This window comes from Blennius ocellaris (genome assembly GCF_963422515.1).
Source record: "Blennius ocellaris genome assembly, chromosome: 8".
Lineage (NCBI taxonomy): Eukaryota > Metazoa > Chordata > Actinopteri > Blenniiformes > Blenniidae > Blennius > Blennius ocellaris.
In genome coordinates, this window is record NC_137657.1 from 20,606,789 (window position 1) to 20,632,286 (window position 25,498).

The window sequence follows — 25,498 nt, forward strand, 5'->3', positions numbered from 1 at the left end:
AACTAGAGAGAAATATGAAATTTATAATGAATGTAAGTCTACCTCAGGGTGTGTGGTCAGTCTGCAGGTGAGAGCCAAACAGAGAGCAGCAAACAAAAGGGACAATGAGATCAATGGAGTAGTAAGTTGCAACACAGAAGAAGAGCTCATTGTTTTGCAAATAAAGTTCAGAAAAATAATTTTTTTGTGTGAAAAGTAGCATCTGAGAGAAGATGTGGGTTAAAACGGGTTAAAACTGAAGTGAGGCTAAAGCAAAGAGAGAAGCCAAGAGGGGCCAAGAGGTAAGGCGGCGACAAACAGAGGCAGAGCGAGAGGGACTACAAATCAAGTCGACTGCCTCATCACATCCTGTATCCCCCACTCGTCTCCCATCCTCCTCTTCCCTCCAACGCCCCTCCCTCCCTCCCTCCCCCTCCCCGGTCCCTCACTCCTGGTGCATCTCCATGGCAACCAGACAGGGTGCCTAATACATGAACTTAATATATTTCCAGTGGCAGGGTGAGCTGGGTACTAATGCATTCATCTGTCTCCACACAGACAGGCCAATCAATATTAGGCAAGAGTGCGCTCCAGGACTGCCAAAGTCAGAGAGTCAGTCAGATGGTTTGACGGGGGGAAAAAAAAAATCCACAAACGCGTCCAAGTGAGGCGTTTAATTGTGTCTGCCATGTGTTTTCGTAACGAGCACACTTCCATCATTTGCGCATCCAGAATCATTGGGATTTGCCTTGTTGTAATAAAACACATATTTTCATACTTATTAATACTTCTTAAATCATCAAGCTGCAAAAAACAGACGTGAAATATAAATAAAATAAGTCACTCGCACAGACACACCAGATATCGAAAATCATATTTTATTCAAACAGATTAGAAAATGGCCATCTTTCTGATGCAAAGTACAGAAACATACGCACATAATCTACAGGTTTGTGAAGGCGACTTGTATAACGGGGTCACAACCCTCGGCTGTCTTCCCACCCGCCCCCCACTGGGAGCTCAAACACAAAGCCAGCCAGAAAGGGTGGGCTCCCTCAAAGTGTCTGTAGGCTGCGGCACGTTGTCCGGTTGTCGTCCAGCCCGGGACAGGTGAAGGTGGCCGAGCAGTCCCGGGAAAAACTTACGACTATGTCATTTTTGAATACATTTGAAGTATCGGCAAGCATGAAAACGAGTGACAAGGGTTTTATTTGACAAAAATTTATTTGACAAAAATGCTCTCGTCTCTCACGGGGGGCGTTGAAACTGAATGCAGCCCTGTTCCCGAGGACCTCACCTGTGACCTGCTGTGACCTCACAGGTTTAAGGGTCTCAGGGACAGAGGGGCACGCTAGGAAATTAAAAGGAGAGCTTAAATGCAGACCTATTAAATGTCTAAAATGGAGCCGCAAAACAAACTGATGCTCACGTCAACCAAATTAACACAAAATATCCCCCCTCCCTAAACCCCCCCCCCAAAAAAAACGCAGAGTCACTGCAAAGAGAAGAAGATGACCTCATCTGACATTTTGGATTCTGCTGCACCGGCTGCCCGCTGTCCTGCTTCTCTGCAGATCGCAGGCAGTGCAATTAAAGCTTTATTGCCGCACAATCGAGACATATTTGTTCACATTTCAACCACGCTAATCAATTTTTTCCCCTTCTGTTTTAGCAGTGCAGCAATCAAATATAAAAGTACCATTTTTCACAGCAGGCTCAAATGATCTCACCCATGCAGAGGAGACACAATTAATTTAGGAGAAGGAGCTCTGTTGGTAAATGTCATCGGCTTTTTCCAACATCAGTTATACAGCTAACAATGCTAAATTATAGTATTTAACGGCTTTCCAGAGATCACTGAGCTAATGCGGTTTAAAAATGTAATTTATTTGGCAAACACAAGCACAATTAAAAGACAAGACAAAAAAACAGCAACTCACATGTTAAGAAACACAACATTTATGAAAAAATACTTTCCAAGATGAACTGCTTTTTTTTTTTTTTTAATCTTGGTAAGCATCGAAAACCCCCAGAAATTCATATTTGTAATATAGAAGTGTAATAAACATCGGTAGAAGTTTAATTTTGTGCAACGCCACACAAAGACATATACAGTCGAGGTGATTCTAAAAGAACATATCTTCAACCTGAATCTCTTGAGATCATTTATTTAATGTATAATTTTTTTTACAGGTATGGAATTGAAAAATGTAGGTTTTTATTTAATTTTAATTTTGTCTGTACAAAACTTAAAATGAGACAAGACTAAGTTTTCAGACTTTCCAAGTCCAGATTATTTGGCAAGTTTTTAGACTCACCAAATAATATTTGTTTTCACACATTTTGAAGCGTAAAAGAGAAGGGCGGGAGGAGACGGGCAGAGGGAAGCGTCCACCTGGAGACAAGGGGAACATCAAAAATGAACAATGTCACTGTCTGCGTTTTCAGGGATTTATGAAAGAAAAAAAAAATCATTGCGCAGAAATATTGCAAGGCGATGCCACCCACTGGTAGACAGGCAGAAAGACATGCACTGATTGGAGAACACTGCATATGCGTGCACATTGCCGATATGGGAAATCTGTCTTTTTTTTCCTTTTTTTTTTTTTTCATGGCTCATCAGTCAGATGGGCATGCTTTTTTTTTTTCTTCTGTTTGTTGAAGAAATTGTTTAAACACTCCGCATGACTGTGAATGAGGTGCAGTCTGTCTGCGTCACACGCCGCATCGGATTGATCTGCGTTCACCCACAATATGTATTACCTTCAGACTGACTTCATCACCCACAGGCCGCAAGGTTTTGGAATACAGAGGCATTTTTGACATTGGCTTTGGCAATGTTGCCTGTTGACAGATGTGGCAGCTGGAGCAGACCAGAGGGAATAGCAGACATTTGTCATAAGTAAAATGAATAATGGATTTGTCTGCAGTGTCGGCTGCATTTGAGGTTTTGTTTAAAGACTCTCATTCGTGTCGGTTCCAATGAAACAAAAGTGCAAATTAATCAAACCAATTTAGCGGAGCGCAACAGAGATGAACAATTTCTCTGTTGATCGCTTTTCACTTCAACGGCATAATGTCTGAATGCGTGTCACATTATATCAATGACAATACTTAAATTCCTTGACAGCTGCTTAATCTAAAAGGGCGATGATATATACTGTGCTTCGCAAAAGAGGCATTAGAGGAGAAAAGCAAGGTGCAAATCAAACACGAAATGACCTCGGCAACATGCAACCTCCAGTCTGGAAATTAATGGGAAAGCTGTTCACTTATATGCAAACACAAACGAAACAGCGTAGTGAATGTAAAGCGGATCCAAGGACATCGTCACACGTAACTTCGTTAAATACCGATGAAGAAAATGTGAGGAATTAGTGATGGAAAAAAAGTTTCACAGAAAATTCTCTGTCACCATTTCATAACATGCAATCGTGAGTCTACGCTCCCCTCTGTGAGGGAAATTGTAAAATATTAAAATAAGAGTCACTTACATTCAGCCTCTTCTTTTCTGTTCTCTCCCAGCCGGAGAAACTGTGCGCCTCCTCTCAGCTCACTCGCTCTCTCTGACGGTCTCTGCCGGGGCCAGACAGGGAGCCCAGCGGCAGGTAGGTTACAGACAATAGTATTGATTCCATTATTCTGCTCTCTGCCTACCTGTGCCTGCCTGACGAACTGCCGGCATCTATTCGCCACTTCACCTTTTGTCTCTGCAGGGCTGCTGTCACGAGCACGGCGAGCTGCAAACAAGAGAGAAACAGAGAACAGAGGAAAAAGGCTTGCTCACTTGTGCTTGCACATGCTCGTGTACACACCGAAGCGCCTGCTGGTGCACATGCTACCCCAACACTTAAAGGCGTCTCACACGCGCGCACACACACACACACACACACACACACACACACACACACACACACACACACACACACACACACACACACACACACACACACACACACACACACACACACACACACACACACACACGCACACTCACCCTCCATGCTGCATTACTCTTCTCCAGTCATCCCTTTTTGTTTCCAGCAGAATCTTAAAGTCTCACATCTTGCTTCTCTTTCTCCCTCTTACATTCTCCTCTCCCTCTTTTTCCTCACACGTTTTTCCAAGCCTCACGTCTCTACTAGCCCAGTACCCCCCCCCCCCCCAACACCACACATACATTCACACACGCTCCAGCCTGTGAGCGATATGTGTATGTGTGTGTGTGTGTGTGTGTGTGTGTGTGTGTGTGTGTGTGTGTGTGTGTGTGAAAGTCTAAGAGATGGAAAGAGAGAGTGAAGAGTGCAGTGAGTGCATGCACGTATGTGTGCTTATAGGTGTGTGACTGTGTGTGTGTTTGTGTTGCGGGGGGCGAGAAGAGCGGCGAGCAGAAAGTGGGGACGTAGGGGGAGGGTCAGAATCTCTAATAGCAGGAGAATAGAGAGAAAATATGAAGCCCAGGAGTCTCATGAACCTGAGAGCTTGACATTACCGCCTCATCCTATGTGTACAGCAATCATGCCATCATCAAATTGATTACAGGATTTATGGTGTTGTGCCAACATTGCTGTAAATTGCAAGTGGAATGACATCGAGCGCAGTAAATGAGCCCGTCGTGGAAAGCTCCTGCCAATTATAAAATGTGTCTTGATTAGTCAGCTTGACATGTCAGATGAACAATGTGCAGTTAACTGTTGGGTGCAACCAGATTAATCCAAATGATGCTGAAGCGGATGCTGCCTGTACACACGGCGAGAACACACGGCCGCCATGCGGTCCCGCTCTTTGTGTCACATGCAAAAACAAAAGAAATCAAAGTAGTTTTGCATTTTTAATGTGTGATGCTTCTGAACGCAGTTTGAGCTTTGTCCCCGTGTCTGACGGCAGTTTGACGTTAATATTTGTCCAACTCCGTGAGAGGACAGAGAGTTGCGGTTGTATTCGCTGGATAACAGAATCATACAACCCCGAGGGAAATTGAGAAATGAAAGTAAATCTAATTTGGACCCACTGATTGGCTGTCTGTTCAGCGAGACGGAGCATAAACACTACACTTGATGTGTAAGCATCATTAATGGCTCTAAAGTGTTCTGACCATGTTGTACAACAGAGCATGTCACCGATGTCTCACACATTTAGAGCCAATGAGGGTAAACAGACAAAGAAAACACATGGTTGCTGGCCGAGGGAAGTAACTAAGATAAAACCTCTGTGATGGGAAGTGACTTAAACCCCCGTCTGACAAAGAAAAGGAATTCAGAAAGTTAGAAAGATACATAGTGTCATTTAGTAACCTCTTAAAAGTGTTTTTTTTTTTTTTTCCCCATTGAAAATCAAGGCACGACGACAAACTTATTGAGTTTCAAAAGGTTTTCAGATCAGTTTGATTTCCATAAATATTCCAGACAGCCATACATCCTGTCAGAAATGTAGGTTCGGAGGAAAAACACTATGCCGTACCTTTATAAAACCTCCTGAATAAACATGATGCATCCATATTGTCTATATAGGCTATGCCACTTTAGCGGCATGTATTCCAGACACACACTCCGTACAGCTGAATTTATTTCCTGCTTTGATCCTATTCTGTATAACTGTCTTATTCACACTACGGAACTCTTAACATCCTCCTCCATAGCTGCAATCATAATGTAATGCCATGACACCTGAATTTGCATAGAAACAAGATGCTGAACGTGTTTACACTACCAGCTGCAATGTGTGTGTTGAGAGTTCTGCACTGTTGTTTCGCAACCAGTTGTGGTTCAATAAGGGCTTTTGCAGTGCGTACACACACACACACACACACACACGCACGCACGCACGCACGCACGCACGCACGCACGCACACACACATGCAATGTGACAATGTGATCCTGCATGAATGTGAGTGAGACAAACTTCTGTGCATTCACAGCACACGGAATGTGATTTTGCCAAGATAATAAGAATGCAGCAGTCTGCGCCTCTTGCCTGGATAAAAGTCTCGAGCACATCTTTCCATGGTGGAGGTGCACCGGACGCCATTTTGGCCTAAGAATCAAGAAAAAGCAGTCCCCGCTGGCATAAGCAGTGTCTCAACCTGAGTGACACATCCAGAATGTCACAGATAGGTGTGTGTGTGTGTGTGTGTGTGTGTGTGTGTGTGTGTGTGTGTGTACGTGTGTGTGTGTGTGCCTGCGGCTGCACTCTGCAGTGCCACTGAGAGACAAAGCACTGGGAGTGCTCCACTCGGATGACATCATCAGTCTGGGATGGTGTCTGCCTTTTCTGTCTCAGGATCGGGATGCTCCAGTTTGCTGCTTTATCACAAGAGATGGCACACGACGTTGTTTATGGCAGCACTCTTACTTATCAGACCAAAAGTCGCGTATGTACGCGTACAAAAAAAAACAAACAAACAACGAAACCACACTTTGAGGTGCGTGAAGCAGAGATTTTTGCAACGAGTTCAAGGAGCTGTTTGCGGCTTTAGATCTCGGGGCGTTGTAACACGTTATTAATGACTCTGGCTCGCAAACTCATTTTCAACGCAACATATGTGCGTGGCGATGCAGGAGAGTATATTGTTATAACAATCTGCTCACGCATATGCACGGTGCGAAGCATCTGCTCGGCTGCAGAATCAGCCAAGCATCTCTGGTGACTGGCAGAAACAAGCTTTGCTCCACGTATGTCTGACACAGACACAGAAACACGCAGAGGTAGTCCTGCTTCCTCTGAGGAACGTTACAGTTGCCCTGCACACCTTGCAACTGTCAAATCTCACAGGAGAGAAGCGCTGTGTGGTGGATGATAAAGAACGCCGCGACTGACAGTGCAGAATCAGCACAATTCTGATGTATGCCCCCCTCGACCCCCCCCCCCCCCCCCCCCCCGGTCCAGGAGGGGAGGAGAGTCGGCTGTAACGCACTGCAGATGGCTGCTGTCTGGCAACGCTGAGGGGAGGCGAGGAGGGCGAGGAGGCGGGGAGGGTTGTCGGGTAATGAAACGCGAGAAATACGTGTGACGATGATGTTGGCAGTAGCATGTAATGTGGGGATTGAAAGTGCGAGGCTCGTTCACCTACTGGAGCACACAGTCGGACGTGGACGCCACAAATGACCGCACAAAAACAAAGGAAGACAATCCAGGACCTTCATAGATGGGGGGGGGGGGGGACATAATGAACGTGGCAAATATAGTTGTGTGAAAGCGAAAAAGGCATGGAGCCTGAGCTGGAGGGACCTGTGGAGGGCGGAGGGAGAGATGCATTACAGCTCTTATACGGCTAAGATTAGTTTGACACAAAGGCGGCATACGTTGCAGAATAATCAGGTATTAAAAAAGTTCCGCTGCGTGTATTGAAGGGATATCAAGGAAAGTGAAATTGGGTGGTCTTAAGAAGGAAAGTCCAACAATCCAGTTTTGTCCATGTGAGGGGAAATATGAAGGCAAGGGTGTGGCTGCAGAAAAACTCGGGGATGCAGACTTTAAAAGCAGACGCTGAACAATACCTGTGGCGGGTGGCCCGTTGGGGTGGGATCGAGAGGGTTTGTTTTGAGGTCAGGTGCCTCACTCCAGGGGGAACTGAGTGTGTGGGGCAAAGTCTGGGGAAGGCACTGAGTGAGACGTCAAGGGGAGGCAAAGATGCGAAGCCAATGGATTTGGCTCAGAAGGAGGAGGACTGTTATTTGTGGCCAGCGGGAGGCTCTGCTGAGCAGCGATCACAGCTTCCAGAGATCCGGTGGCGAAATCCACCGACCAGGCCTCTGAGAACCCAACAAGAGAATGGGTATTAAATACGAAGTGGCCTATTCTAAGTCTCTCTGAACGTGACCATGCTGCTACACAAGTCTCATGGTCTCTGCCAAATAATCTTTTTTTCCCTTCTTCTCTGTAACTTTAGCACGCTTGAGCTTTAGTAACGAGCGAGGAAGGTGATGTGTACTCCCAAACCAGGCGGGGGGCACAGTTATACCCTAACCTGACACCTCTGCTTGTGGTCTCTTACAACACAGCTTATTAATTAGTCATGAGATGCTTCTTGTGTTATGAAAGGCAGCTTCAGCGTTGTCACTACCCAGAACTCACAAATTGCTGAAGCTTGCAGTGCTGTCGGGGCCGTGATAGCGACGAGGAAATTCAGGTAATGTGATATGGCAAGTGGCATTTGGCAAGGGCTTTCTAGCATCAGTAATGTTAAGTCCTCAAGCTTATATACATGGGGGTTTGTTGAAGTGGGCAGTGCAGGTTGAGCTGTGAAGGAGCACTGGGAGCTCTGGAAAGACGGTTAGCGATCACTGCCCATTTGTCAAAAGTTTACAAAAGTGTTAGATCTTATACTTCTTAGAACCCATTTTTCTGCAAATGTCTTACAATGGAAATGAGGAAAAACTGTTGCACTAATTTGCTTTGAAACTCTACGACTTGGCTCCATTTTGCACCAAAACAGTTTTCGATTATCTAACTATTAACACGTGACTTAGCTTTGTCAAATATTCAAACAATTTTAAAACGTGACCATTTAACTTTCTCGACTTTTCGTGAAATGTTCTGACCGAGAGCATGTGAACATCATCAAGTACAGTGAATATCAAGTAAAACAAAAACAATTCAAATCAATGTCTTCATCTTGTCTTCGAGGCCAGAGTTGTCACTAAATGTTCTCATATTAGGTTGTTAAAAGTAGGCGCATTAGTTGTCTTTTGATTGGAGCAACTGTAATATGTCTGGTTTTCTCAGTTCTCTCCTTAATCTAATCTCTTGAAGAGGCATCATGTTCTCTCGTGCAACACCATTCATTTGGTAGTGACAATGTTTCAGAAAAAAAATCAAAGGTGGAAGAATCTTCCTCACCTCAGTTGAGGAACATTTCATCATCATTCTGTCTGAATAATCGCTGTTCAAATCAATTCAAGGCCTGACATTGAGAGTGGGTAAAGACATCAGTGAAATATGACAACTTGCACACTGGATACCATCCACAGAAATACTTATATTTAATATTTTTAGCATCACTGAGGGGAAACCAAAGGAGAGTCTTCACAATTTGAATTTAAATGAAACTTTTTCTCTTTTGTTTTCTTTTTTCTCCAAGGATTTCAGCTGAGGTATTGAACATATGAGTATTTTCTGCTCTTCTTCCATCTGCTGTCAATTTCGGTTCAATCCTAACCCCAACGAAATTACACTTTTTCTTGGAGTGCTTTCACGGAGTTTAAATATTTTATGTGTTTCGGCGTTGTCTTGTGTTTCACTGGGGATGCATGGATATTATAAGGGAGGTAGAAATTCTTCCTTTTTTCATATTGTCCAGAGGGACGCACGCAAGCATTCATTTTTCAACAGATTTAAACACGTTACATGCGTGGTTAAATATAAGCCTTTTGTTTTATTCCATATTACAAATATAGAACAACTGAATTGCTCTCCCTCTAACTGTAGCTAGATTTACATACATTCACGTCACCCCTACTCCAACCTCAGAGTCTCTATAGAGATGAAGGCTTGCTGTCTGCACCTCTCTGTGTCTTTGCTACAGCAAGAGCCACTGACTTCTGCTGAACCAACAACCTCTCAAGCGGGAGGCGGTCATCCAAACAAACATGTCCATTTACCACAAATACTGCTACGCTAAAGCTCCCGAGGAAAACACTTCATCGCAGCTTTGTCCACGGAGGGGAGGGCATTATGATTAGACCGTGGGACGAAAAAAAGACGCCGCCAGTCGCAAAGGACGGCTTGTGTCATTAAACACCAGGAGCTCCGCCGGCACAGCAACAAAACATACTTACCTCTCTGCTGGTGGTCTTCTCAATGTGGCAAGAAGTGACTCCGCGGGGAAAGCTAGAAGGTTGTACAGTTATCTCCATGCTCTTTACTATGCGAAACCATACAACCAACTACCTCACGCCGCAGAGCACAGATTGTAGAGTCGCTCTCCAGACGGGATCTTCAACAGCTGGACGTGGGTGTCTGTGTACATCCCGGATACACCTGTCTGCCTGCAGCCCTCCACTTAACCAATTACCTCATGCTACACTTTATCCTTTCACAAATACGTCCCAATAGTTAATGCCCTCCCCAGTAAATCATTTAGTAAGTATTTTGACAGGACTGTGCAAAGTCAGAAGGGATTTTTCACCTTTGATTTTCTTCTGTGGTGTTTGGTTGAGCTGGAAAAATGAACCGGTTTTATGGGATTTTTTTTTTTTTTTCAAATCTTGATTTTCAGAGAACATTTAGTCGTGAGCACCTATTTCTGAATGTCATTCATGACAATGGAAAGCGTTTTTGATCGACAGCATGAGATGAATGAAAGCACCTCCATTTTAACAACACATCTGTAAATTATAGTCGGATCTGCAATCAAGACTGAATGTGACTCGAGGTGAAGAACTGACGCTACAATAATGCCGCAGGTATTAAAGTGTGAAGTGTGGCATTGAAGCTTTGGAGTAAAACAGCTTCACACACACACACACACACACACACACACACACACACACACACACACACACACACACACACACACACACACACACACACACACACACACACACACACACACACACACACACACACACACACACACACACACAAGGACAGGAGCCATTACAAAGTGCAAAACGCTCGTTTGTACCCATAAGACATGGATGGAGGATAATACTGTGGAGGACAAAACTGAGGCAGCTTATACAACCAAATGTTCTGGAGGAAGGAAAATATTTTTTTTTGACAATTGCTGGAAAAGAATTGTAAACATTTTTGTTCTTTTTTAACAGCCGAGCATTTCATGCCGGTGTGAGTACTACAAGGGCTTAATTTTCTGTTCATGCATAGTAATGCAGCCATTTCTTAGGAGTTGTTGCCCTCTACTGGTTCGTGTGCAAACTTCTGCTTTCCTCTCTGTTCCACTTCTCGATTGGTTCTTGCAGCTCCACACTGGACTCAGCAATAGAGCCGCACAAGCTGTTATCACATCAGATATAGAAAGCGATGACTTTCGAAACAGTTATTTATTTAATAAACCCCTGACTATTATTGTGTTTCACCCATATTGTGCCGAACACATTTATGCCGTCGCGCATTGTGGAATTTCATCCAAATCAGCTGTCCGATCCCACTTAAAAGCTGACAGGTTTTCAAATGAGTTAAATGCCATCTGCCACAACACCGTCAGCGCCGTGGAGTCTGCTGTCAGCTGTGATATCTAAATCTGGGAGACTTCTGCTTCACAGTCAAAATGGAATTTCCTTCACGTCACACACACACACACACACACACACATCTATGCACATATACACACACACCAAGTAAAAACTAAAAAAAGACTTCTAAAGTGAAACTTTTCAGATCTGTGGATACTCTCTGTGGAAATCATGCTGGTTATAAGCTACAGGGCTGAGCTCGCTGGCACAATGCTGCATTCCAACAGCTCCGAGCTGGGAGTGTTGCGTTACTCCGAGCACACATTCAGACATAACTGGGGCAAGATGATATGCTGTGTAAACGCCATTTAAAGAATTCCAGCAGACTCCTATATGAACATAAATATATTAACCCCATGCTGCTAACGTGAGGGTAATTTTTTTTCTTTTTTCCCCAAGATTTATTTTAAGTCTGCATTGCTGACAAAAAGAAAGCGCTATGTGGGAGATCTGGATTTTCTGCATGAAATCGTTGCTTGGCATGTGGGATTAAAGGAATCCGTCTCCAAACAAGGAATCGTTACAGACAGAGAGAGAAGCAAGCGCCGCGGTTCGTGATAAAGTCCGCAAGCCAACTGCGTGAAATGAGGCCAGGTGAATTTGTGTCCTTACTTCTCTCCCCTGCTTTGCATTCAAAGGCCTCGTCCACTATTTTTCGCTGTCCCAAAGTGCACTCCTTCCTCCCCTCCTCCCATCTCTGCACTCACTAAACCTTTTCTCTGCTTCAGCCCTCATGGGTCCCCATTTCCCGCCTCTTACCCTTTTAACCACCCTCTGTCCTCGTACCCCCCCCCCCCCGCGCCCCAAATACTCTTTTACTCCAGCATACGCTCACTGGCCGGCGGGTCGGCCTGTCGGCCTTTTTTTTTTTTTCATAGCCTCACCTCCTTTGCTTTACACCATGTCTGCAATATTTTCACAGTCAAATCACGCAGAAATGCAGTGTAATTGTGGCAATGTCAGCTATCCTTCCTTCCTTCTTTCTCTCTCTCTCTTTCTCTCTCGCTCTCTCACTCCGACTCGCTCACCCCACCCTTGAAGCAGGCCTGCCGAGCATCTCAGCTATGAAAAACTACTCTATGAGAAATGTCTGGAGCAATCCTGAAATGTGTCGGTGTCACTTCAAGTTCAAAATTCCCCCACGTACTTGATCAACATCCACAGTGACAGCGATCACAGTCATTTTTCAATCAGTAAAAGAAAAAAAAAAAGAAAAGAAGAAGATATTCACAGATCCATGCTCAGCGTGAAACGGTTTTTCTTCCAGCGATTTTGTAGCACAGGTGATGAAATGAAGATGATGCAACCTGGGAGAAATGCAATAAAAAAAAAAAAATGCACATCCTCTCTACTGTGAATGCACAGTGCCACCTGATTTTATGCACCAAATATGCTTCGTTTTTGACATCAAATATCAATATGTAGTCCGTGTTGCTCTTTTGCATTTGAATAATATGTACAAACATCTCTGAGGGCAACATCCTGATAATAGTCCAACGTTTTCTAAAGCTACGCAAACCTGCCAGCGTCTTCTGAAGTATGATTGCGTTTCGTTTTTCCCAGGTGAAAGCTACTCTCTGTCCTACACTAATCTGCTTTGGTTGACGCCAACCTTGTATACCAAGATGGCAAAACGAATGTTGCCATGGGAACCTTTTTGCCTGGCAACTCCAACAGCCTGGCAACTAGCCAAACTGTTGCTATGGCACAGCTGTCAATTTACGTATGCTGAGGATTGGTGTGTGAGTGGCCTTTTGTAACGCCTCCCTCTCAAAGTTTCCAATCAAATGCCCAGTGCAAGAATGGATCTGATTTGACACTGGAGACTTTGGTTTCAAAGCGGTGCCACTGTGATGCTGGGTTGGGGTGTCTCATTAGAGAAAAATAAGACACATCAGAATTTCCCTGAGCGAAGCTCCACAGAACAAACAGCCTCCTCCTTTAAAACCCGGCTGAATTTTCACAATTTAGTTTTACTTTACTCCCAAAGGTAATTTCACTTTGCTCTTCATATAAAATTCATTACAGTGGCTTTATTACAATTTTACATATAAGTGACTCCATACAAACACTACTTAATTATTGAATTACCACAAACAATGCCATACTGCAGATACAAGGTCTAAAGCTCCTCGCAGCCAGTTAAATCTATTGGGCTTGTAAGCTACTGTACTTTTGTGTATCTTCATATATTATTGAGGCCAAAAACGGTTGTTGGTGTTTTAAAGTGTCTTTCGAGACAAAGAAATACTTGTGAATGAATGGAAGACTCAGGATACTCGCCCAACTTATTGCCTCATTAATTTTCATTGAAGTCATTTATATATCAAGTAATGGGTGATACAAATATTACACATTATATATTTATCTGAAAATTATGTTTAAGCCAGTTTGTAATAACAACAATCAAATGGCTCAAGTGTTCAAGTACAGAGCTGAAACATAGTTTAAAATGTATGAATAGGAGTGTTAGTTGTTTTTAATGTTTGTATCAATAAATAATCAAAGTCCCGATAATGTTTGAACGTCCTCCACACTTTATATGTTCACTATTATTATTGATTTTATTTTGATATTTTTTTAGTTATTATCAGACAAGTGCAACGGCAAGTGAAGTGTGTGCGTGTGTGTGCCCAATCAGTTTAAAGCACATTTTGGAATTATTTTCTTTTGTTTTAGAATTAATAGACTGCAGAGGTGAAACGCAGAAACATTACCTTGAGCTCACTTCTTCTGTCGTGTGCCAAGTCTTCTTCACAAGAGAAATGTCCACCAACTGAAACACGCACACGCACACACACACACACACACACACACACACACACCAAGGTTAGAAGGAGTGAAGCTGGCCTTGTGAATAGAAAGACTGTTTAACCAAGAGGTCACAAGTTCAATCTCTGCAAACAGCTGAGGTGTCAGTGGACCAGCTTCTGAATCACCCCGACTTACTCAGGCCCCTAAATGTAATGCCGGTGGCCATCTCTGAAGTGATTTGAAATCATTAATTACAGACAGAAATGAAACAATCGAGACAGAACTGGAATATCAATTATCATCACATAAAACAACATGTGGGATGAATTAAGGTCTTTCATGTAATAATCCTGACCCAATGAAGAGAGGGATTAATAGTGCAAAACGCAATTCTCACTACAGAGTTAATTACATTATAATTAGCCTCATTATAAAAGCGGCAATAAATGCTGAAACGTTTTGTATTGCTTCTAAAGTGTAGCCATTAATACATGTTTGGATATTTACAAACTGATCCCAACATAATCAGCATGCAGCTTACTGTGACCACTCGCTGTTTGCTATGAGGGAATTACAGAGGCTAATGCTATTAAATGCCATCACTTTCGTGTGGCGCATGATGCTTAAACATATCAGGGAAGGATATTATTGGAGGCGACAATGTGACTTAAATTCAGTTTTATGCTCATTCTCCCCACTGAGATCGTGTGGATAAACATGTGTGTGTGTTTAAATCCTAATATTTGAAAGCAAACTCGGAACACACGTGTTTCTGCAGTGTGGACAAAGCAATGCACCAGCTTGGAGTGCTAAGCCTCCTGCTCTGGTTTGATAAATATAACTTCAAAAGAAGCAGCCAAACAGCTTTAGCTGGCCGACTGCACAATGGGCATAATAACTCCCCACCTCCTGGGAGCTCCAGCCTAGTTCATTTACCCTTGCAGAGCGCTGCCATGTCTGTATGTGCACATGTGTCTTTGTTTCACTGCAATCCTCTTGGAGGCTCCCCACCTTCTGCTCAGTACAAAGCGGATGTATAGAGGGAACCTTTTGGGCCTAATTTTTTACAGAGGAAATGCAGCACCCCCTCCCTTCGCTCCCTTCTATTTGCCCCTCACATGTAATGCCTGATTGACCACAGAACCCCTTAAAGAGGTCAAAGGGCAGACAAAACAGTCTGGTGTCATGGCAACCTGTGTGCCACCAACCAGAATGGCAGCGGGGGAGGGCGTGAAGCAGGAGGGGTCAACTGAGCTGTCAGTTAAACCATTAAGAACGCTACGTTTGTGTTTAGGTGAACGTGTTTGCAACATGCAAACACAAACACACACTCACACTCACACACACACACACACACACACACGCACGTAATGCACCTGCCCTTTGAAATGAACCCTCCTCATTTGCACTCCACTGCCCAGAATAATCAAGCCAAATCCCCCGGTGTGATGCAGTTAAGTGTACTACCTATCACAGTGTTAGATAGCTCTGTGTGTGTGTGTGTGTATATGTGTGTGTGTGTTGATGCTTGTGCACGAGGTTGTGAGTGTGTGCGCACGGGGGAGACACTCCTGTTTAAAAGGTTCTTTGTGACCGCTCAATGCCGTGGCAGTGCATACGTGATGGGGGAGGGATGCTAACGGATAAATGGGAAGCAAATGCATTCAGATCAATACTAAGCTTAGAGAGGGTGAGTGGGGTTGAGAGGAGAGAGTGGAAGGCGGCGAGTCGGGAGGGAGGGGCCGTGGAGAGACTGATTAATCATTCCTGTATTGTTATTGACTTTCTGTTAAAGGGAGTGAGTCAGACTCTAAATTATGTGCCCCCCCCACCCCACCCCTGTGTGTGTGTGTGTGTGTGTGTGTGTGTGTGTGTGTGTGTGTGTTGTACTGTATTCACTGGGAGCACAAAGTCATCAATTACCAGCCCTAGACTTCCACATGCTTCAGTAGTGTTGCTGGTTTAGCTCTGTGCTCGTACCAGCTTTTCCAGTGCGAGTGTGTAGTTACTGCTCGGTTCACACACACGGCATAATAACTGTGAAGGATTTAATTATTCATGTATTGTAAAAAGAGCTAATATGCTGTTCCATTTTGAACAGGAACAGGGAAGTGAAGGAGGTGAACAGGAAATCCCCCGCGAGGAGTTAATGAGAAGCTGACGACCGAACAGACACAACAGAGAGGGAGGGAGGGAAGCTGCTTGGGGGTGGAGGAGGTGGAGGTGGAGGGGCTGCCCTGACATCTGACCTTCTGGCTGTGACCTTGTTCATTGTGTGAAAGGGCAGAGACTGAGCACACCTGAGCACCGGCCACGTGTGAGCACATCCGCACACACATTTCTTTTTTTTAAGTCTCTTCGTATCTTTTATTCTTTTTGGTTGTTTTATTTTGGTCAAGATCCATCAAAGCTGGTGTCCACCAAACCTCCCAATTAAATAAATACAACTGACATAATTAGTTTACACTTATAACAGCGCCACACTGACATCACCAGCGTTTTCCCTCTAATTACAACCCTTTTTTAAAAGCAGCGACTTGGAGGATGAAGCGCTGAGCAGCGTGAATGAAAACCCTATTCAGTGTTACCTTGAACTTGAACAATGAGTCTGGTGTTTGTGCTGGGGCCACTTCCTGACCTTTCCATCCCTCTGTGGAAGCAGCCAACCGCAGCCTCTCCTTTCATCTTACAGATGTGACCTCGTTGACCCGCACTGACCAAAGAACAGCTTGCAACGGGAGGTTTTACTTCCACTTGTGCAGACCTCAATCCCCGACTTGTAAAAGTTTGTTTGCTGTGGAGTTTATGTACCGATGTCTTGCTTAGTGTATCGACGTCGCCTCATCAGCTCACACACACACAACCTGAACAGTTGTTTCACACCCTAACAGACTAGTTAGGGCCACTGTTAGCCCCCTGAGCCGTGAGGCTGGTTTCCGCGGGATTCACTCAGCAGTGCACGAATAATCCTTCCTCATTATCTCCCCCACCGCCTCCCATCCTCTTTCTTTAAACCCTTTCTCTCTCGCTCACATGCTTTTTTTTTTGTCTCCACTTGTCTGCACTTCTCAGACGACCTGTTTCTTTACACCTTCATCTTTCTTTTCCCTTCTTTCGACACACCCCTCCTCCTCCTCCTCCTCCTCCTCCTCCTCCTCCTCCTCCTCCTCCTCTCTGCTGTGCTCCCTCTTCCTCCTCCTCCCTGTCTGGCGCACCGAGCTGGCACACTGGAGCGAGTCGCTGTGTGACGCTGGCGTGGTAGACACTGATGACACCTCCGACACCGTCACCGAGCATGTGTGTGTCACTGCAAACTGTCTAATAAAGAGCCTTGTGAATGCCATCAATATGTTGCCAGAAGGGATGTAGTGACACTTCAAGTCACTGTCAACGAACCGACGGTATCTCACGTACGCCACATTTCATTTTGTTAGCATTACATTGTCGGATAAATATTTTAAACAAATCCTTACTGGTTGACCTTTATAGCTACATCAAGTGCATTTTGAAATGAAGACTTAGTTGACATTATTGTTTGAACTGGGCGAGCAGACTGTTAAATTAACTGAGCACACACGCACGCACAGCGGAAATAGCTACGATTGCTTTGTGTGATTGTAACTGGCTTGCATGTAGCACCTTGAACCAACCCTAATTAACATGCATTTGTTTAATCAAATGCAAGCTGAGCTGTAGTTGCTGAATATTTAATGGGCCGCTATGTAGGATCTAGTGGCGTTCAGTGTCGTCGAACGCTCGTCAACTCGAAGTCACCTTTAAAGCACATAAGAGAACCTGCAACGACCCTGATCAATGTTTACGGCTTGTCCGGTTTCTTTGCCTTTGATTACTTTAAAACTCGGCATTAAATTTGAGGGGAAAAACAACTGCCTTTCATGTAAATACATCGGGTATGTTGTGAGGGTAATTAAAATGTAATTACAGCTTCATTACTTGAATAAATCTTTGCAGAATTGCACCACACTGGATCTTTAACAGTCAAGATACGACCGTCTATCTAGCAAACTGCTGAAACTGCCAACCTCACAATGGTTGTTTTAGCTCAACTTTCATTTCCCCTTCACTTCAATTCTCCATCCTACCCAGTGACACACACGTGTCAAAGCCTCAAACCAGAAGGTGACCACCATGGCAGTCTTCACCACTGGTGTGTGTGTGTGAGTGGGTGAATGGGATGGATCATGTGAAGCATGTTGCGGCTGCTCAAACAGCATACTTACCATCATGTGGACAAAAATGATGACAACTTTAACAACGGTCGGTTTTCTTTGGCTTTGATTTTTTTTTTTTGGTTGTTGTTGTTGTTGTGTCCTCATGTTACCTAAGGCAACACCAAGTGTCCTAATATCGGATTTCCTGCTCTTGGGTTGAGCTGCACTCATGTGAAAATATGAATAGGCAATTTCTAACGACATCAACGCAACTCTACCCGAGAAACCCACTGCATAAATCATACATGGCTGATGTACTGAGGAGGACACGAGGCTCGCAGCAGAGAGGCCTGCACTAACATTATCACACTCGTACACAGTTTCACTATCTCCTGCATTCTACCCAACCCCCCCAGCTCCCGGGGCTCCGAAGACGTCTTTGAGACATCTGAAGAGTTTGAGGGGAGAAGGAGGGAAATAGGCGGCATCAAAACTTGAGACGGAGCGGAGAAGAACAAGACGTGCACCCAGAATAAGACGGCTGGCAAAACGTGGCAATGAAGACGAGACGGAGGAGGAAGAAAGAAAAGACAAAGAGGAAGAGAGAGGATTGAGACGGTTAGAGCAGGCAAGAGGCAATGCTGTGACCTACTAATGCACAACTGAGGAATTCTCACTGCTGACTCTAAACACATTCCTACAGCCTGCAAATATTAACCCCCACCTCACCACCTCTGCCTGCTTCTGAACACACGAGGCAGCCACCTGGCCCCTCCGTGAGGAAACGTATTCATCGATATCGGCGTGGTTAGTGGAGGGGGGGGGGGGGGGGTGCTTGGCGTTAGGAAGTGTGAGGAAAAACACCCAAAATAATAACCTGCACCCAGTGTGGTGTGGCCAGAGGTGGAAAATGCAACATCGTAAAACCCCTGCTGTTACATATACTCATTAAGAAGTCAGTTGTTAAAATGGCATGCATGTAAAAGAACAGACCCCTCTAAAAATATGTATATAACACTCGTATGAGTGGTATTGGTTGCTTTTTAAATAGTAGTTGATTTAATTAATTGAGTAGCAGGCATTAGATTTAATTTTTAATTTTATTTTCCCTGCATGAAAAATCTATGATCAAAACAGTTAATGGTGATTCAAAAACAAATGTTGATATGAAGCAGGAATTAAATAAATCAAATTCATCAATTGGTTATGAAATTACCCAGGTTTGAATCCTATTTGAAATTGTGGGTGCACTCAGTAGCTAATGAGTAAACGTACAGATTTGAAAAGATCCATTTAAAAGTACCAAGTAAAATTTCAGTGCACAAATGTGAATATAATAGAAAAGGTGGTTATTACATATTAAGTATCACATGGGAAACTTCCTCAGGACACATCATGGTTTCTACAAAACATAAAATCAAAAAAATCACCACCAATTCCATCAACGTTTGTAGTAATTTAGTAAGTTTGCAAGTTAAACAACTTCGCATGACTGATGGCAAGTTATCATACAAGGCAATGTCATCTGACACGTCCAGACATTAGCGCCGGATCTTAAGTCTCGTATGGAGCAACACTCCGCCGTCACAAAGCAAAGCAGTTCTCTAATTTGTCTGCATGAAAGTGAGAGATCACTGTTTTGTACTTAGTGTACCACTGTTGGGGAGTGTGAGCGGTACTCTCTGGACTCTACAATCTGGACAAAACATTGTTCCCCATCAAAAGCAACAGAAAACGGTTTTATGTTCCAGCTTGGACACGGTGAATAGACCTGTCTGAAGCTACATTGTGGCCCGTTTACAGAGTGTGGCTGATCTGTCATGGTTCACAATATCACCGTAACCTTTTTTTTTTCTTTTTTAAATTGGAAAAAAAAAAGACTATGCAGCATTTTATTTTATTTTTTAAGCTATGGAGAATATTTATGATGCTGAAGAAAGCGAACACTATTTTTGTAGTTTTTCCTCCTGACTTGCATATCCCGTCATTTAATTTCCTTCATTTCTTGCAGTTGCAAAAATCTCAGAACGAAAATCATATTTACCAAAATATACAAACAAATGTAAGTGGAACTTTTTTGAGCAGTGTTTTCCAACCTTCAGTTTACTTGGAGCAAATGATGTACGAAGCGACATGAACGTACTGATACTTCTAGAACCAAATGTGCCAATTTGAAAATGTATTTGCATGTGAAAAAGCCAATCTTGTGACAGTATTTAGTAAAATACACAAAAACCCTCTAAGTACCATTTTTCTCACCAGTTGATGGGAGTACGGCTGCACGTAATGGAAATGCATATCACAGAAGTACAAGTAGCCCAACCTACACTGTGCCCTGTGAGACTTCCGACTGGTGGCAAAAATGATTGATTAGTAGTCGTGGCAGTTTTCAGCAGTAAAAACACGATAAGCAGTCTTTGAAAAACCTATGTGCACATTTAGAAATCAGGAAAGTTATATCACACCCTTTCTGATTCTATTCACAATGGTAGACAATCATTCTGGTTTCAAACCAACATGTCACAAGTTAATTGGGACACTTTTAAAAACACTTCATGTGTAATGTAACACAGAACGATTAATGCAAAGACTAATCATTTCAATGCGTGTCACTCCCAGTTCACTACTTTTCAATCTTCCCAGCAACCTGAGGCTATACAATTTTTTTTAACTGGTTGATAAGATGCATTTCGTGATTTTGATATACCAGGGATTCCATGGATTTTTAAAATATGCAAAAGTATTGGTATAGGATTGGTATTATTGAAATCACCATTGGTTTTACGTGATATCATCACACATTATAACTTGAAGCAGCATTATATTTTCTTCTTTGATATGTGTAAATCTCATATCAACTCTTGCAGAACAACCAATACTTTGGCACCAAATGTATCCATACTGAACATTTATCTTTTGCTCGTAACGGTATTTGATCACAAAGTATCAAAGAAAGGATGGGCTAAAAGGACCAAACAATCATGACAATATACTTCATGTTGTCTGTGTTTCTAGTCTCTTGGTCACCTTGATGGCCTCAGTATGTCTTGAGGCTAAATGGGCAGTGAAAATTGGACTGAAAAATAATTACAATGGGTGGTGAGAAGAAAATGCTGCAGTTCAAAACATGAATTAACCCTGACTGGTGGAGTATGTGATGTTACGGTATCGCTGGCTGTACTAAAATACATGCTAATATGATCATCTAAATGTATTATTAGTAGTATTATTCAGCAATGCTAAAAGCAACAAAGAGACAAGTGCCTCTTTCAGCTGGAACACAAGAGCGGATCGAGATTTAAGCTTCAACTTTGTATCGTGTGAAACGGACAGAAACATTATCAGCAGTGCGCTAATAAAGTAGAAACGCCCGATGGGTATCCAGATGGAGCTCAGGCAAGCTCCAGCCCCATTTCAGCCCCATGTCCTGGAGAAGGCAGACAAACACTGATGCAAGTGGAACACGGAGTCCAGGGGGAATAGCTCTCACTCAGACCGTGAGAGAGCGTTGGTACATCTACAGTGGTCACATGGTACGGCGCTTTCTCTCCGCACTGGATGCCGCTGCCTGTTGTGTGTGGCCCTTTTCCCATCTCTTTCACACCAGAACTGCATAATTGATGGCGAAGGCCGAGTTATTTTTATAGAGTGAAACACATGAATGGCTTCCTCTCTGCTCTAAAGTTTGGATCGGCTCGGGTCAGTAAGCGACAGCCTTGAGTTGAAAAGGTTTTAAATAACTGATAGAATCTTTGTCACTCCAGCAAGCCATGGCAATCCATTATTTCTGCAAAAGTATTCGGTATTGTTACAGCCAAAAACGCTTTATTGAGGCGACCTGAATGCCTCCATTGCTCATACGCTTAAATTGTCCAGACACAATTGGCTTTTTTTTAGTGTAACAACAGAAATCTACACGCTTCATTTATTACACTTGTCTTATTGTGTGTTACCTTTTTTTGGTTCATAAAAACAAGTGCTGCGCATTAACACTATATAAAAGCACCAGGAAATGAGAGTATGAACATTTTTTGCAATATGTATATTATATAATATTTACGACAAAAGATGAGCCAGTACAATAAAAAAGTAAAGAAAATGACAAGGGGTCCCACTAATGTGGGAAAACATGTCAGTCCGCTGTCAGCAGTACGAGGGTTACGAGAGATAGAAAACCTCCAAACAGCAGGAATGGAGGACCATCTTGAATTTCAGTTCTGCAAGTTGAAATCAAGCCCTCACTATTGGGTAACATCACTATTTCAGCACAGCACGCGGTGACCTTAAATCACTGTTCCACAATCGCCCAAATTCCCTTTTTTTGTTCTCGTGAATTTGCAAAAACAAAAGGTGAAATTAGTAGACGATTACCAGAAAATAAGTTAGCATCAATGGAAACGATCAACAGGATTGTTAGCCGCTCAGTGGCCTGTCATTTGTCGAACACTTGATGAAGTATTTACTTTTAATGCGTGCCATTAGTTTGTTGGGTTTCTGGGATTCTGTGAAATAGGCTTAGTTTGGAATCGTGACATTTGGGGAACATAATTATCTCATTCACCAATTGTTTGAACAAAATCATCTGCAACATTTGACTTTCATAACCTGTTTTTTTACATGTTTTACTTAACATTTTTGCTCGTCACCTTGTAAACACTAATTGCTTTGTTCATATAAATGAGCACCATCCAAATAAGGTCTGCTGAACCACCGGCCATTACATCCATATTGATGTAAAATCATAAGTTAAACTACAAATCTTTAATTCATCATTAACATATCAGATATTTGTGACGATATGGCTTTTAACTCATTTGAGTTGAACTTTTTATTGGGTAGTTTATTTGAATAAACTGCTCATGCTTCCTTCATTACATGACAATTTCCTGTGACTTTACAATGATTCAAGACTTAATTCGGGCCCACGAAATAGATGAGAACATTCATCATACTGCTATCACATGATGGCTGAAATGCATCGGTGTTCAGAAAACCACTTGGTATTATTCAGTATTTAGTGAAGATAATAAATGTTAACTTTAACATCCTCACTTGTATCATTTATTAGGACATTTTCTAAACAGATCTTTTACATCGAGCCTTTACTGCCACAAATGTGTGGAAACCAGCTTGGAAGATTTGAGTTAAACTCACAGCCTAACGTACAAGTTATCAATGCTTGACGACAACGACCATCCTTGCAGAGTCACCCGAAATCTGCCCTCTGCCAAATGGCGCACCCTGGCAGACAGACAACCGGGGCGTCTTTGTGAGTTTGCATGCAGCTTTATCTGAAAACAGCTTGTATCGTGTCTCCTTGGAGAAAGGCAGACTGGTATAGAGCAGAGAAGAAGGCGAGGATCGATAATCGCGTATATTCGACATGCAGAAGACGACGATAACTTGTCGATATTAAACAATGATGGCAAAGCGGCAAACGGAGAGGACAGTGGCAAAGAGGTGAACGCTGCAGAGGCACAGCGCAGTGAGGTATTCAGAGATCGAAGTTTTGTATTAGTGGATGCCAAAAGATCTACAGATGAAGCCTGGGTAAAATAAGCACCATGACAGGCATCCATACTCAGACCACAAGTAAATTCTACAGGGAAGTCGAAGGTGGGTCGTGGCAACTATGAAGCCAAAATGCTAATTCCCAAACAATTCAAATACTTTGTGTTTTTTTTTACAGTTTACCTTTTGCTCATACCAACAAGCCCACTCCGGGATGAAAAAAACAACAACATTTATAATGGAATCATAAACCAGGAAATAGTGCCATTTGGAAAAATGGCGATAGGCAAACTAATGGGACAAAAGTGACTGCCCCAACCCTCTTCTTCCTTCTCCTTCTTGCTCCCAGCTGGGCCCCAAAGCCCTCCATTAACTAAAACTGAACTTCATTCCAGGCAAACGTACGTATTCTCTCAAGCAAATAGAGCAACTAAAAGCATGGCTGAATTCTGAGAGACGTGTGGAAACAGGGCAAATATTCCAGCGGGAGAGGGAGGAAGGAAAATGACTTCAGATACACACATCAGCAGAAACACAAATCAGTGCCGAGGACCGAAATCGAGGTGGGACGGACAGCGAAAACATTAAAAGACATAACGGGGTGAGCACAGGGTTACTTTCTACTTAAAACAAGAGATATAGAGTTTAGGAAGTAGAAATTAATATATAATCCTTTTTACCTTTTCCCGCGTTTCTTTCCAGTTCCAACTTGATTCTTCCTCTCTGTCGCCTCATCCTCACTCTTGAGTTTGTGCTTTCCATCGAGACTTGCAGCCTTGCATCTTTATGTCACTCCAGCCTTGTCACATTTTATCCACCGTGGCCTCATCTCTCCATTCTCGGCCAGCGTTTTGTCTCCCCGGCCGCCCTGCATTCAGGACTTTGAGCGGAAACGTGCCTTATGGACAAAGGAAATTAACACAGCGAGGAAAAGTACGGCAGGGGAGAAAAGCAGAGGATAAAGTCACTTGCAGCAAAGTGCGAGGCAGCCTGATCTTCTCCTGCTGCTGCTGCCGCCTCCGCCACCGCCGCCGCCACCGCCGTGGCCGGGACGGAGTGCGCTGGAGCTCTTCAGAACCCGTTCCACCGTATTCAATACCTAAAGGAAAAACCATCACAATTCTCCGCGGTGCACGGAGAGAGCCGGAGACATGGAGAAGGAGGGAGAGGAAATCAGCCACCATGTGTGTCTACATGTGTGTGAGCGAGAGTGTGTATGCATGCAGGATAGGAATGAAGGAGAGGAGAGAGGGAGGGACAGAGATTGAAAGAAAGGAAGGTGGGTGGGAGGGAATAGGAGGAGTATATGTGGAAAAAAGGAAAAGGGGAGGAGACTTTTTCTCTCTCTCTCTCTCTCTCTCTTTTTTTTTTTTTTTTTACAGTTTTCCTATTTGCATTTTCTTAATTTCTCCTTTTTTTGTTGTTGAAATGATACTCATATTGTTCATGTGTACAGAACTGCCTCGTGATGAGGTTATTGTTCTGCCTTTTCACGACTGGTTTCTCCTTGTAACATACCCCTTTGTTCAGGCCAGCTGTGTCTTTAAGCCTGTGCACTTGAACTCAGAGAGAGTGCTTTTCTTTCTATGTGTACTTCCCCTCTGCTGGCCCCCCAGCACACAGGAAAGAGACACAGCTTGTAGGAGGGAGAGAGAGAGAGAGCGAGAGAGAGAGAGAGAGAGAGAGAGAGAGAGAGAGAGAGAGAGAGGTAGGACACAGGGGCAAAAGGGGCAGAAAGAGAAATGCAGATGGGGGAGGGGAAAAGGTTTGTAAATGGTGCTTCAAGGCTATGGGAGACTTGGAGATCAGTTGGCGAGATATACAGTAGAAGGTGTGCAACGTGTAAACGTTCCAAAATGATTTTAATCACAGCGAGCTGTCGCTATACCG

General features: G+C 43.4%; 1 protein-coding gene across 7 annotated transcripts; it reads right to left on the reverse strand.

Annotated features, from left to right (window-relative positions):
- Window positions 1–1,845: 1,845 nt before the first annotated feature.
- LOC308133017 (uncharacterized protein) lies at window positions 1,846–25,109 on the reverse strand. Of its 7 annotated transcripts, none has more exons than XR_013936716.1 (6): window positions 24,289–25,109; window positions 13,889–13,947; window positions 7,476–7,730; window positions 3,637–3,719; window positions 3,474–3,555; window positions 1,846–2,374 (listed from the first exon to the last, which is right to left on the reverse strand). XR_013936716.1 is itself a non-coding variant. In XM_080500266.1 (6 exons), the coding sequence occupies exons 1-5, from the start codon at window positions 24,368–24,370 to the stop codon at window positions 3,528–3,530; spliced, it is 312 nt and encodes a 103-aa protein (XP_080356392.1). In that variant the 5' UTR covers window positions 24,371–25,109; the 3' UTR covers window positions 1,846–2,374; window positions 3,474–3,527. The 7 variants fall into 7 exon arrangements, 2 of the variants coding, with proteins under 2 accessions (XP_080356392.1, XP_080356391.1); XM_080500266.1 differs by lacking the exon at window positions 7,476–7,730 and adding an exon at window positions 5,953–6,012; XR_013936714.1 differs by lacking the exon at window positions 7,476–7,730.
- Between the last annotated feature and the right edge of the window lie 389 nt (window positions 25,110–25,498).